Source organism: Styela clava, chromosome 5 (assembly GCF_964204865.1).
Source record: "Styela clava chromosome 5, kaStyClav1.hap1.2, whole genome shotgun sequence".
Taxonomy (NCBI): Eukaryota; Metazoa; Chordata; class Ascidiacea; order Stolidobranchia; family Styelidae; genus Styela; species Styela clava.
Genome location: NC_135254.1, coordinates 10,502,346 through 10,515,766, shown reverse-complemented (window position 1 = coordinate 10,515,766; position 13,421 = coordinate 10,502,346). Strand labels below are relative to the sequence as shown.

The window sequence follows — 13,421 nt, the reverse complement described above, 5'->3', positions numbered from 1 at the left end:
AATAATGGTTCAATAATCCTTCTGTCATTTACGATAGCACAGCAGTCGGTCACAACAGATTACTATACATTTATCAGGTTAAAACTCAGGTTAGTATAGCCCACAATATTCATCGCTTTACCAGACTTTGCTTATAAAGTTGTCATGATATTCATGTATGACTTTAATAGTTGTTGTTTATGTAATTTCCATCTTCGTTCTGCTTAGATTAGTCATATTCTCCGTTGTTGTTTTCTCGACATGCATTTCCTTAGTAAGAAGGCCATAGTAATGGTTATCGTATGGCTTCTGTAGTAGAAGCCAAAACGGAAAACACAACCAATGAGCCAATCAATGTAGCAAACAATACAATTCATTCATTCTTTCCGTCTGTTATTCATGTGTCAGTAGTGAAATAAATATTATTTACTTTATTATAGTTATTGTTTATTATACTACAAATATGAATATGATCGAAATATCATTTTCAACATAAGCAAATAATTTGAGTTGATTGGTGAAACCAGAATCAAGGATTTCATACTGAAAAACTCGTCCAATATTAGAAACAACTCACATATTAAAATATGATACATATATTTATTTTTAGAAAAGAAACAATTGTTGCGTTCAAATCTCAACTAAATAGGTCAATCCTCTCCCGTTCTAATTGTCAAATTTTGATATCTGAGTGCTTTATTTTTTTAAATACCGCTATGTTTCTGTATGAATAAGGATTGCTTTATACATGACATAAACATAAGTAACTAGAGAATACCGCATAACAATGCTAATCAGTCTTGTAATAGGTATTTCTTCTGAAGCATATTCGTCATTAATCATCTCTTTGCTGTAATTTCAAAAATGTTGTGACTAAAAGGTTATTGAAACATCCTACTCGTAATAGGAAGTTTCATTCTGTATTCTATAAAAATATTACCTTTATTAACTTCATTACTCATATTAGACTTAGTTATTGTAAGGTAAGAACTGTCAGATCATATTGCTTATGATTTCATCCCGGCAAGTCGAATTAGGGTCTTATCTGCATTACTCTTCTGATAATGCGGCTTGAAATATGCGGCTTGAAATATGATTCTTAGTTGCAGTGTACTTAAAAATATTATCGAAGGTTTTCGAATAATTATACTTAATGCTATTGTTGGCAATCAAATCATTCATTCCTAAGTATTGCATAAAGTATTATGTATTGTGTATTATTTGCTTTGGAGATATGTAGTAGTGTTATCTAATCGAATCATAGCTTTTGATGTTTTAGTATTGTCATGGAAAGTTTATGTCGTTACTCGTTAGTTTTCCCTATCTGGTATATATCAACCTTGTTTTATTTCAATTTTTGGATTCAAATTAGAATGTTATGGGCTAAGAAAGTTAGATATTAGCGCGGAAATGAAGGAGAATCTTTTGATATTCGTTGGAATATTTGCTTGGATGGTTGCCGTCGTTAGCGCAGGTTGGCATATACTATATATCCTCACGTCTTTCAAATTATGTGCTTATTCCTGAACCCTTTATTTTTGCGACCAGATAGAGGTGAGTGGAATGCATTTGGAAGTTACCAATACTACGTATCTGGAAAAGATGATATAAAATCATATGTTGATGGTGAAAAATTCTGTAAAAACAATGATGGTGAGATGGCAATGATAAAAACGAGCGAGATTCAAACGTTTATTCAAAATCAAGTCTCAGCTACTTCAGGTATATAGGACATTTTACGTTTTCCCCCGAATTTTTGTTTTTATTCTTGAATCGTCAGTGTTCATATATTTGTACATGTTTACAATAATGTCCAACAGTCCCAACCAATCATGTTTACATACAATAGATATTACACACGACAAAACTTTTTTTTTCTCTAAGGCATTTTATTGTCTACAGGACAACCCTATGGATTTTATATAGGATTAAAGGAGGTTGGCACGAGCAATACCTTCAAATGGAAGGACAATTCAGAACTAACCTACGATAACTGGAACTTGGGAGAACCTCATGTTGATAAATCTGAACCTTGTGTTGCTATGGGGTGGTTTCACACGTATTATGCAAATCTACCGTGGTATGACGTCAAATGCGCTGCGAATGCACCGACTGGATTTGTCTGTCAACGATTAATAGGTAACAAACTTTTATTGTAATAAGTCTACTTAATTTGTAGATTATGTCCTTTTTTCTTTATACAAATAACTATTTATGTATTTTAATGCCATTAACTTTAATTTAGTTCATTTTAATCATGCAAATGTTTACTGCTCGATAGTTTATATAAACTTTAAAACATTAATTTAAATAATTTAAAGTATCGCATCAACAGGTATTCGCTGTTGCTTATTGCACCAACAAAATACTGTATGATTTCAGTAGCACTTGGCATTTCAGCGATCGCACAATATTATAAATTTACTGACAGCAGAAATTTCAGTTTCTGATAAAAAAAAAATGCTCAAAACCGAACAGCTGAATTCTATCATAAATATTCCGTTCAAAACTAACTACTCTTGAATAATTATTAGTACATAAATGATTATTATAGTGTTTGCTTCAAGTTTCACTGTCATCGATGGGATATAACGCCATGATAGGGATTTCAAATTTATGTATTATTACAAATTCATTTATTCGGCCATATTTTAACTTTTCAATCTTTTATTCGGTAAATATTTGAAAAAAATAACCTGAATAACAAATATGATAACTAGTTTTAAAGTTTTAAAGTGACATTATCCTGGAACAAGCCTTAACAAATCAAAAACGATTTTAAATTAATATAAGTTCAAAATTGATTGTTAAGGCCCACGAGGTTAGAGGCCTCAAGGCTTTAGCCTACCTTGCCCAATGGTATATTCGCCCCTGGCCTCATGAGTGATGTGACAATGTGCAAGAATGTTGGACTTCTCGTCGACACAGAGGTTCACGTAATGGCTTATCGTTTACGTCTTTCTCCGCCGACCATGTTTGCGGACGTATTGCACTACAGCTTGAGAAGGCGTGTATAAGCAAGTCATCGATATTTGTATATTTGTATACGAATAAGAAGCAATTGGCAATTTTTCCTATTTATGTTTAAACCTATTTACTACGTAAAAAAATACAGTCATTCTAATCGAAACAGGCAAAAAAACTCGTTTTAAAACAATTTCCTTTGAACAAATCCTTGATTACATTGAAGCTATTTTGAATAAATATAGCAGTTTGACATGTCACGTCATCACTTCATATTTACTTTATCTCAAGTATTAGAAGAATACGTTAATAATTCGTAAATTATTTTACTCACCGATATGGCGTGTTTCATTTCATCGATGTCTCATGTTTTTTTCCTAGTTTTTGTTTGATTCAAGTGTCTGTTCATTTTGGTGATAAATAAACTATTGATTGACTGTAAAAAAACAACAATTTAAATGAGCAGAAAAATTAGAATATGATATAGTTTGAGTATGCATCATTAACAACATCGATGAAAAGAGTATGCGCGCGGTAATTCTGAATTAAGATTATCTTTACACTATGTAGGAAGATACTGGGAAACCTGGTCATCGTGAAGTATATGTAACTGCAGCTCAATGATGAAAGTACGGAATCGAACATGCATTGACTCGGGAAGAACGGGGCCCAATATTTGCATTGGTTCTAATTTTGAGGTAAGAAACAAAAAAAATGCCATTTTTTGTAGAAAGTTGATAATTTCTAATTTTCTAAAGGGCTCAAAAGAAAAAGGATCATCATTCTATGTTGTTTGAATAGTTTTTACTATTTTATAGCGTATAACCGCAGTCGTAAACGTAAGTATGTAGTAGTTCTTATTCAGGGCGCCCGACCTGGCTATAGACAAATTCTCCTAAAAAGTTTTGATTCATCTAAAATCTAAATTATTCACTTTCGTTATTTTTCATAAGCGTGTGAATTAATATTTTTGTGAGCATTTTTGAATTTGTTTAACTTTTTGAAGAACGTTAAACCATTAAACTTCGGATTTAAATAAATGTTGGAAATATAAATATATTGTACATAAATGGTATCGAAAAATTGCCAAACTCAATTACCTTCTTCAGACGACCAATTGTTCAAGAGACACTGCCTGTAATACAACGTCCACCGTCATAAATTTACACCATCATAAATTTACAACTCTCAATGACATGACACATACTTCCACATTGTCTGCCAATGCAAATAACACAAAATCTACGGAGATAAACATTCTCTTTCCCACTAGTGCAATCACTACTGCTACAATGACTTCTTGTGGTAAGATTATATATATAAGATTATATAGATTATATATTACTACTATCTTGTGGTACAATATGCTCACTGACCTTGTGATTTTTACAACTCATGTTCAACTTGTCTTCAGTACTGTTGAGTTGTAAATTTCTGATAAATTGTTTAAGGTTTATGATTCGTACTATATATTATATTGCAGACCACAACAATTTATTGGTTGCAATCGTCTCATCCATAGTCACATTGATTCTTGCAACCATTTTATTTGGAATCGGTTTGCTGATTTGTAGATACAAAATAATGAGGTGAGAAATGTTTGATACTACAACAAAATATGTATATTTTCCGAAAATTTGGAGTATTCACTCTTAATTGAATCAGTAAGGTGTGAATCTTTATACAGCTGTATACCCAATCTCAATGTCTGGAACAATGTCTGCGGTACTAGGCTCTAAAATTTTCGTCGATTGTTTTGTCTAACTCCTCTATGGTAGAAGCAATTCCGAAAATAAATCCATTGTTTCCTATTCAAATCCTACTTGTGAATTATTTCTAACTTATTGTTGTTTACAAGGGGAATTTCTGAAAAAATCGCAACTCAACCACAACGTCTTTCAGAGATGAATAACGTTGTTAATGATGTCCCGAGTTCTTATGAAAAAATCAATGAAATTCAAACATCACAACTGAACTCCGGAAATTATGAGTTAAGAGAAGAGAAAGAAGGAAATTATGAAATCCCGCATAATTATGAGAAAATAAAAGACGGAGATCTTCAATACAAAGAAATGATTGATACCACAACAAAAGAACATCCGTACATCAATTCAATGCCTGAAAATGATTATGATGCTTGATATGTTGATTTTAAATGGCGATCATTCATTGCCACTCCTGTTTAGTTTTGAATCTTGTTATACTTTCCGAAACGCATACACACATTGTAACTTTAGCTATTACTACTTGTTCTTGAACTTCTGTCCTTGTGTTAGCTGATATTTATTGAAACAAAAATAACATTGCATATTGGTTCATGTTTTTCCTGTTGTTCAAATTATGAACGTTTAATTTTCGTGAGATTAGGAGATGTAAAAATTGTATCTTTCATTATAAAGGCAACTCAAGTGTAGTGACGTCATCTGCTGATGCGTTTTGTTAAATATGCCGAAAATGGATCTGGATTTGTATAACTCGTATAACATGATCTAGGCATAATAACATGCATCCCTTGTTTGCTTCTGAAATAGAAACACATTTCTTGTAAAGTTTGTTTCTTCTTTGTTTGTATGTGCCACTGACATTCTTCTTTCAATATTCGCTATTTAATAATTTGAAGCTTGGTAAAATCGTCTTATTATATAATGCTATAGGACTAAGTGATGAGTTCACACTCACCTATTTGCCTTGCATGTCAATACTTTGAATAAAAGATGAGCAGAAAATATAATAAGCTTTTATTTTACTCGCTTCGATTGATTTCATTCTTGATAAAGACTTTTCAAGTATTAGATTAAACACAAATTTGAATGAGAATATGCATGTTATCAGTAAAAACGAAATTTCCTGAATTTTTTTATCAACACTATCAAGTAATTTATAAGCTTCACTTTTTCAAGTGATAAATTCACACAAGAATAATAGAAATTACGACCACATAACTTCAAAATGTTACTAAATGCAGAACATACTACTTGTATGTTTAATTAATGTTATTGTTTTGTACAGAACTATGACTAAAAGTTTATATATTCAATATAATAATGTTTGTAAGCATAAATCACAAATTAATATTTCAAATTGAATGCATCTGTTTAAATATGACCTGTCCTAGATATTTTAAAAGTAAACACGAATCAAATAAAATCTTAGTAAACGCCTTCTGATGATGTGAACCGTAGCATAACATCGATGGCGGTATTTTTGAGTTGTGACGTAAAACCAAATCTTTTTAAATAGCATTCTCGCCCTTGAATCAACAAGTTTCTTGCTTAATAAAACATAACGTAATAATTCTGTTTTAAGGCTACATCGAACCATTTTCTAATGAATTCCTAAATATCAAATCTGCATGCTTTTGTATAACATTCCAGCAATTCTTTATGGCATTTTCATCACAAGCTACAGTGCCAACAGATATCCTGAGGAAATAAACGTCTTCAACTTCACTGGGAACTAAATAAATCTCTTTTGCTTGATTGATCCTTTTCAGAAGTTCAACATTGATACCTTTATTTACCTTGGAAGAATAAAGTTGGCATGAATAGTCGACAATGAAACTCAAAAAATTATATCAATATTTTATAACAGCTTTAACTAGAGCTGAATCTACCAATTTCCAAAAGTATATATTGTATTGTTACCTTCGAATCCTCTGAAACTGCCAAGCGAATGCACACAAGAGATAAATGTACTGGAAAAACAACTTCAAATCTTTTGTCTTTCTTGACGTATGTTTCAAACAATTTTGCCATCTTGACGTCATCTCTTATTTTTTGTTTTAAACCGTCGACACCAATCAGTCGAAATACGAACCAAAGTTTTAAAGAACGAAATCGACAACCAAATGCGACCCGCATGTGCTGAAATTATATAAATTATGTTACAGATAAAACATACCGCACTACCAAACTACCGCACTCACACACATGAAAGCATGATCAGGATGTAAGACTAATTCTTAATAAAAAATGTAGTTACTAACAATACTAACCCTGTGGTCGATAGTTATGTCATCTTCAGGATGTCTCGCATATTCAGGCTGCATTTTAAAAGCTTCAAGCAAATCTTTATTGTTTTTCACCCTGGCGCGCAAGAGAGATTACACTAGTTTAATTAATAAAACACCAATACTGAAAAATAGTTCGACAATGTGTGATTGAATTAAGTCTCGTGACCGTGAAAAATATTATTTTTTATTTTTTTTCTGTAACAAAATTTGAATAATGAATGCGAAAAAAGAAGCAGGTCCCAAGCTTTTGAATGCGATAGTTTGCTTAGAATACCCTACAGTTTCAAATTATTGGTTTCCGTATTCTATATAATCTCTGCAATTAGTATGTTTTTTATTGGCTGTTTACCAGTGCTTAATGTGACAGTAAAAAAATGCTTGTTTACCAGAGAACCGAACAATCAGTGTTAACCATCAACCACTTATGCGGACTGCAATTGAAAGAACTTGCCATCTGCAATAAAATCAAAGTTTTAAGTTGCGTTCATAATCGGGTAGGGGAGTTGGGGGGCATGCTAATTGAGTTCAAAATCAAAAAACAAAGTTTTGTTCAGTATTGAATGCAATCAATTTTATTAAAATAGAAGATATTCTTTACATACATAGTAAACGCTGTCGTATCCAATTTTTGAATAAAGTATAATCTATATTGGGAGATGAAAAAGTTACAGAAGTTATATAGTAACTAGCCTGGTTGCGCCACAATAGTTGATGGAAATGTATAAACATTAAGTCATTGAACGTATGTTCATTCATATTATTTTCACATCGACGTTCTGCGTATCTAACGTACTGAAGCTCCTAAATATGAAAACATGGAAATAAACTGGAGGAGGAATGAAATCACGAGACCGACCTCTATTCCTTTCATATGATGACGGAATTCCTGACACACGAAACTACATCCGGCATAAGCAGCGTCCACATGAAGCCATATATCATTTTCCGCGCCTATAAAAGAGGACATATTCGATGAGAGATGTATAGTTTAATATAATAACTGCTGTAACATACATACATAACTATCATAAATCGGGCTGTTATAATTGCCGATTTGGTACTTGACTTCATGAGTATATTATTGCGACCTGCAATGTAAGTTAGAAACGAAGATATCAGAAACGATAGGAGAAAAATATAACTTTAATGTAAGCAAGTATGACAGATAGTTTAAAATTGTATGTCGGAAGTTCCTATAGATTTCGAGCTTTAAGTCTGCTTAGCCTATGACAAATCCATCCTGTGTGCTAACCACCAGAGTACACTGTGCTAGACTCACTCGCTAGAGTTCTTCCCGACCTAATTCACAATAAATAAAAATTGAATCAACAGGTTTAACACTCACAAACTTCTCCGATCCCACTTACGTCATCAAATGAAACGCATGACGTGGTTCCCAATGTTGCACAAACCTGCATAGACAAGAGTTATGTAAAATTGGGATTTTTGTAATTTTTTGTTGTTGCCGGATGTTGGAACAAATCTCACGTAAAAAGGAATTTTTCCATTCTCCATATCTATTTTTATTGCTTCTTCCAAAATTTTCTTAGTCACTGATATATTTTCATCCACAGGCAATTTGTGCAATTGTACCATTCCCATTAGACCTGAAAATAGTCAATTCGTAACCAATTTGGCACTATAATCCAGATATGATTTGCCTCGCGAGATATTCGAGATAAACGTTGTTGTAAGTTGCACAATCAGTCATATCACTCGAATTCGCCTTATTTCTATCTGCGGCGTAACATTAATGTATTACATATCTTTCTCATATATATTCTTTCGACTAACCATGATCGTTTGATGGTTGTGTGCAAAATATAGTGAATATTTATTATTCTATTCAATAATTGTTATTTGTTCAAATGTTACATTTATAAATATTAGTTTTGTATAAATAAATCGCTTCTAAAATTTTTATGTGAAAACCTGGACTATCCTTCTTCATATGCACATTAAGGAATCGTTGGCTTATTTGAGAATATAAGAAATCGGCCTAATAAGATTCTAGCTTTAGTGCGAAAGGCATTTTAATCCAGAAAAAAAAGGATATTTAAAAAATGTACTTAATTTGTTTCATTTAACTAGCAAGTATAAAACTAATGTAAATGACGCAGAATAGATTTTACAGTAATTTTGAATGCAATAGTAATCGTTTATGTTGAGTATCTTGACATACAAGCTCTCATGAGTCAGTGAATTACGATTTTCAGTAAATTATTTAAAATCACAAAATCGTACATGCCCTTTCTACCGATGAATGACTATATTTGGAGGAGTAAGCAACCAACTTTGACAATAATTCGTATTGCGATTTTTCTGGATATTTGTTACTCAATAGCGACAGCGTTTTAGATCTTGCTGCTAGCAACGTCATAAGTGTTGCCTCGCTTGCAGAACCTGGATATAGAATAATAAAAATTATCATTGAGAAATATTTTCAATCATCTCAGTTCGTAGGACTCCTTGAAATATTTAAAACATTTTACCGACCTTGAATCACTCCGTATCCAGGTCCGACTTTTGAATGTATAAAACAATCTGGTAATCCGATTGCTTGCCCTAACCAACCCAGGACTGTAGCCTCCATTTCCGTACTTATGGGAGACGATGCCTGGAAGCATATCAAATTTTTTTTCAAACAAATGGAAAAAGGATTTGCGAATACTGATTCACTTCAGTATAATATATAACTCTTCGTTTTAAAGGTAAAGGTACATTTTTGGGTGCTTCCGAAGCATCTGTACCAAGATGGCGCACAACCTGAACATAGTATGTTAACCAGGTCAGTGTTCAGGTTGTGCGTCATCTTGGTACGAATACTTCAGGAGCGCCCATTTTTGTTCCTGAGTTAAAACGAAATAGTAAAACACAGAATATTTTATAGAAATTTAGTTCATATTGTTGCTAAATTAACTTGTTATTGAAGGTTTATACCCAGCTTAAGTCAACGCTTGATACAGCATTCGAGAGCATATCTGCAAGAATCGAGGGATAACTAGTTCCGGTAGGAAAGTACGCAAAAAAGTTTGAAGATTGCCAGTGAGTCATTCCCTTCATAACAACTTTTTCAAGATCAACGAATATTTTCTCCCAGTTTTCGGGCCGGTTTGGTGGATCTTTGGGTAGCAGATCGGTTAAAAATCCTGTAAAAATGTTGTGAAATTTGTTTGATGTATTCTGTTAAATAACTGAGAAATCGAGCTTTTTTCTACGTACTGAGTATGCTACTCATTACTCAAAGAGGACCTTTGACATATGATTATGAAAGTCTTCTATGTTTCGAACTAATCAATAAGCATTTTCATTATATATTTAAGTATCCGAACCATTAAAACTATTTTCCTGTGAACCTTGAACCGTAGAACCCCACATATGTATTCCATATCACGCTTTTACATTTAAGAAATATTTACCAGGAGTAACTGATGGTATGGCTTGTCTCCCATTCAGACTTTTGTAATAACTGATGATATATTCAGACATTTCGTTAGCTGCATTTCGAAAATCATCTTCAGACATTCCCATTCTACTTGTTTTTATTTCATCATGTCCTACTCGATCTCCTTCGTTTGAGAATGGCATTTTATAAACTAAAGTGCTCTAATCAAATTAGAATTTAAAACACATTGCATAAGTTCAAAAATACTTTCCATGTGGTAATTGAATTTTGCTCAAAAAATCAATTAGATGTCAATATTATGTTTACTTACAACTGTTTGTCATCATGTTAAGTCGATGTATTTTGTTTTATCAAAATTCCAACTTTGTTACCAACTGATATTTATCTATTATCCTTAATGCTGCCTCAGTTATATAAGCAACTAAAATTATACTAAAAACCTTTGCCCATTGTTCATCAAAACATCTAACTTTTTTATAATTTTTAAATTAGAATATTGTGCTGATATTGCCGTCATTCTGCCTAGCGGCTACTAAGAATTGTGAATGATGTCCTGCATTACCAATCACTTCGTAAAACTCGAAAATATTTATGAGAAAATCGCAATGTATTGGCTACTTTTTGATGCCTTGGGGACATTAATTTGCTTCACAAGAGGCTTCATTCATTTGCTTTATCTGAAAGTCTGCAAATGGTCGCTTAGAAGAGCGAGTAGTATTAAAATGGATGTTGCCTTATTTTCAGTGTTTATACTCAACATTTTGTCACTGCAAACGACACTTAAACAAACATGCTTTGTGATCCAATAAGCAATAATTATCCTTTCGCTCATAATATAATACCGTAGTCAAGTAAATGCCATTTCCTTATAACTATATCACCTTGCTTTACCTGAATCAGTCTAAAACTTTCAGAAAATGATCAAAGAGTCTATGGTACTGAACAGGTATATCCATAACGTTTTATAATATGATTACGATTGTTATATGAATCAATATGATGTTGAAATCAATATTCAATAAACACGTTTCACCTAGAATAAATAAATATTTGATAATATAAATCACAACTCTCAATCACTTGCATGCACGCTATTTGAGCATTTTGAAAATTTCTATCGATTGTATGTCACTAACGAACGATTGATTGTATAAATGTGATTCTATGTGACTGTCGAGAACCTCGAATAGCGAATCCCAGACGTTCAAATGCATATAAATTCCACGTAATTTAAACATAATGACTTTGTTGTTTATACTTTTAATATCCCCACAAATTTGCTAGACACTTAGAACTGGGGGAAAAAGCCTATTTTCCTCGAAAGGAACAGTCAATCGAGGCAATGACATTTGACATTAACGAAAACAAGTTTCCAATATTCTTCACATTATTTGGGAGCTCACACTTCGAATATATAACTGAATCTAAAATCATTCTTACAATTTGCCTAATAGCTAAGCACATGCCTTTGGAGGAGATCCGATGAACTGAGGAATCCATCTACTTCTATGATATTTACTTTGGAAAATGAAATTTTCTCCACCATTTTTACAAATATAAAAACGCAGAAATGTTGATCTCTAGTAAACACTTGTTCATAAAACCAAATCACTGAAATTTAGAATATGTTTCTCATTTCCAAACTTTTCTCTAATAGAAAATTACAAATTACTGAAATTATATCCCCAAAACTAGTTTCGCTATATTTTATATAGTTTGTTACGTTGATTGTGTCAAATATTTTAGAATCCACTAATTCAGGGTTGATGCTCTTTGGTTAAAATATTTTTTACCGAGACGTAATCAGAAGCAAGTATTAATTCCTGCATAGGCCTTGTACTATGTATTTTTGAACTCATGACAAGTAATATCTTGAGTATTGAGGCTTTTTTGAAATGTAGTTGTTTTACTGTGCTGAAACATTTTTTTAGCAAGATGAATGTTCACAGCACGGCCACATTACAAAATTGAAGTTGGAGATGAGTTTATAGTATTCGGGAAATTTTACAAAGAATATAAAAAAAATTATTATATATTGTTGAAACAGCATAAATATGGAAACATGATACCACAGCATCATAGTAGAATACATACTTTTTGGGTTGGTTTCAGGGTTTATTTTCATTACTGAAAATGGAAGTGTAGCTCCCAAATTCGTAAACTTATCTTATGTATGTGCTCCTTCTTGATATATATATATATATGATATAATTTTTTAAGTTGAGTTTTGCACTTGGAAAATACAAATACAAAATGGATGGAAATACGTATATCGATTTATATCACGTTTTATCGTTCTTAATCCGACGAAGTTACGAAAATTACTCATTCAAGACGCCATGGTTAATACGTCAACTTAATGAAATGCCGCCAGAAATATAAAGTTGATCTTAAGCTCTGCGCATGCTCGAAATATTTTATGCTATCGGGCTATCGGGCTATCGGGCATCGTGAATCATTGATGCGTTACCTACCGTTTGTATAGTTTTACGTTGTTCCTACGGTAAGCTCGCGCAAAAATTCACGGAAAATATTTTACAGCTTTAGGCGGTGGTGTGAAGAATAGAATCAAAGTTTTAAAATCAGCCTAGAGTGATTGGAAATTCCCCCTCACCCATTCGTTTTTGGTAAAGGATCAGTTGTTTTCTGATCACAAATCACGTGAATGACGTAGGAATGACGAAGCTTTTAGTCTAGCTATTGAATTGTAATCAATATTGGTTTCATTCATTTGTGTACATAGTTCCACTCGACAATATCAGGAGAATTAGGACGAGCTCGTTGTGAGTTTTGTTCAGCGTGCTTAGAAGTCAGATAGTTTTATGGGCGATATTTTACACAGTTTTGGTATTGGTATTTGTTCTGATTTAATAAACTGCGTGATTATCAGTTAATCTTTCTCGATATATATAACAGCTAAGTTGCTAATGTATCATGGTTATCGCTGCTGACGTTGGGTTTGTGTGTTTCGAGATGAAACTCCTGAGTGATCTGAGTTTGACCGAGTATTTGAGTATTTATATATGTATCTCAATATTTGAAATTAGGATAAAAATTACT

General features: G+C 32.5%; 2 protein-coding genes across 4 annotated transcripts; one reads left to right on the top strand and one right to left on the bottom strand.

Moving 5' to 3' along the window:
* The first annotated feature begins 1,376 nt into the window (after positions 1-1,376).
* Positions 1,377-4,533, top strand: LOC144422730 (snaclec bitiscetin subunit alpha-like). Its single transcript, XM_078112480.1, has 6 exons — positions 1,377-1,453; positions 1,528-1,701; positions 1,882-2,118; positions 3,514-3,641; positions 4,053-4,248; positions 4,427-4,533. The coding sequence occupies exons 1-4, from the start codon at positions 1,390-1,392 to the stop codon at positions 3,540-3,542; spliced, it is 504 nt and encodes a 167-aa protein (XP_077968606.1). The 5' UTR covers positions 1,377-1,389; the 3' UTR covers positions 3,543-3,641; positions 4,053-4,248; positions 4,427-4,533.
* A 773-nt stretch (positions 4,534-5,306) lies between these two features.
* Positions 5,307-10,580, bottom strand: LOC144422895 (aromatic-L-amino-acid decarboxylase-like). 3 transcript variants are annotated; one of them, XM_078112859.1, is made up of 11 exons: positions 10,375-10,580; positions 9,896-10,104; positions 9,452-9,572; positions 9,200-9,358; positions 8,444-8,562; positions 8,301-8,367; positions 7,812-7,906; positions 7,342-7,409; positions 6,938-7,028; positions 6,588-6,806; positions 5,307-6,463 (listed from the first exon to the last, which is right to left on the bottom strand). In XM_078112859.1, the coding sequence occupies exons 1-11, from the start codon at positions 10,541-10,543 to the stop codon at positions 6,251-6,253; spliced, it is 1,530 nt and encodes a 509-aa protein (XP_077968985.1). In that variant the 5' UTR covers positions 10,544-10,580; the 3' UTR covers positions 5,307-6,250. The 3 variants fall into 3 exon arrangements, with proteins under 3 accessions (XP_077968985.1, XP_077968987.1, XP_077968986.1); XM_078112861.1 differs by lacking the exon at positions 6,588-6,806; XM_078112860.1 differs by lacking the exon at positions 9,200-9,358.
* Positions 10,581-13,421: the final 2,841 nt, after the last annotated feature.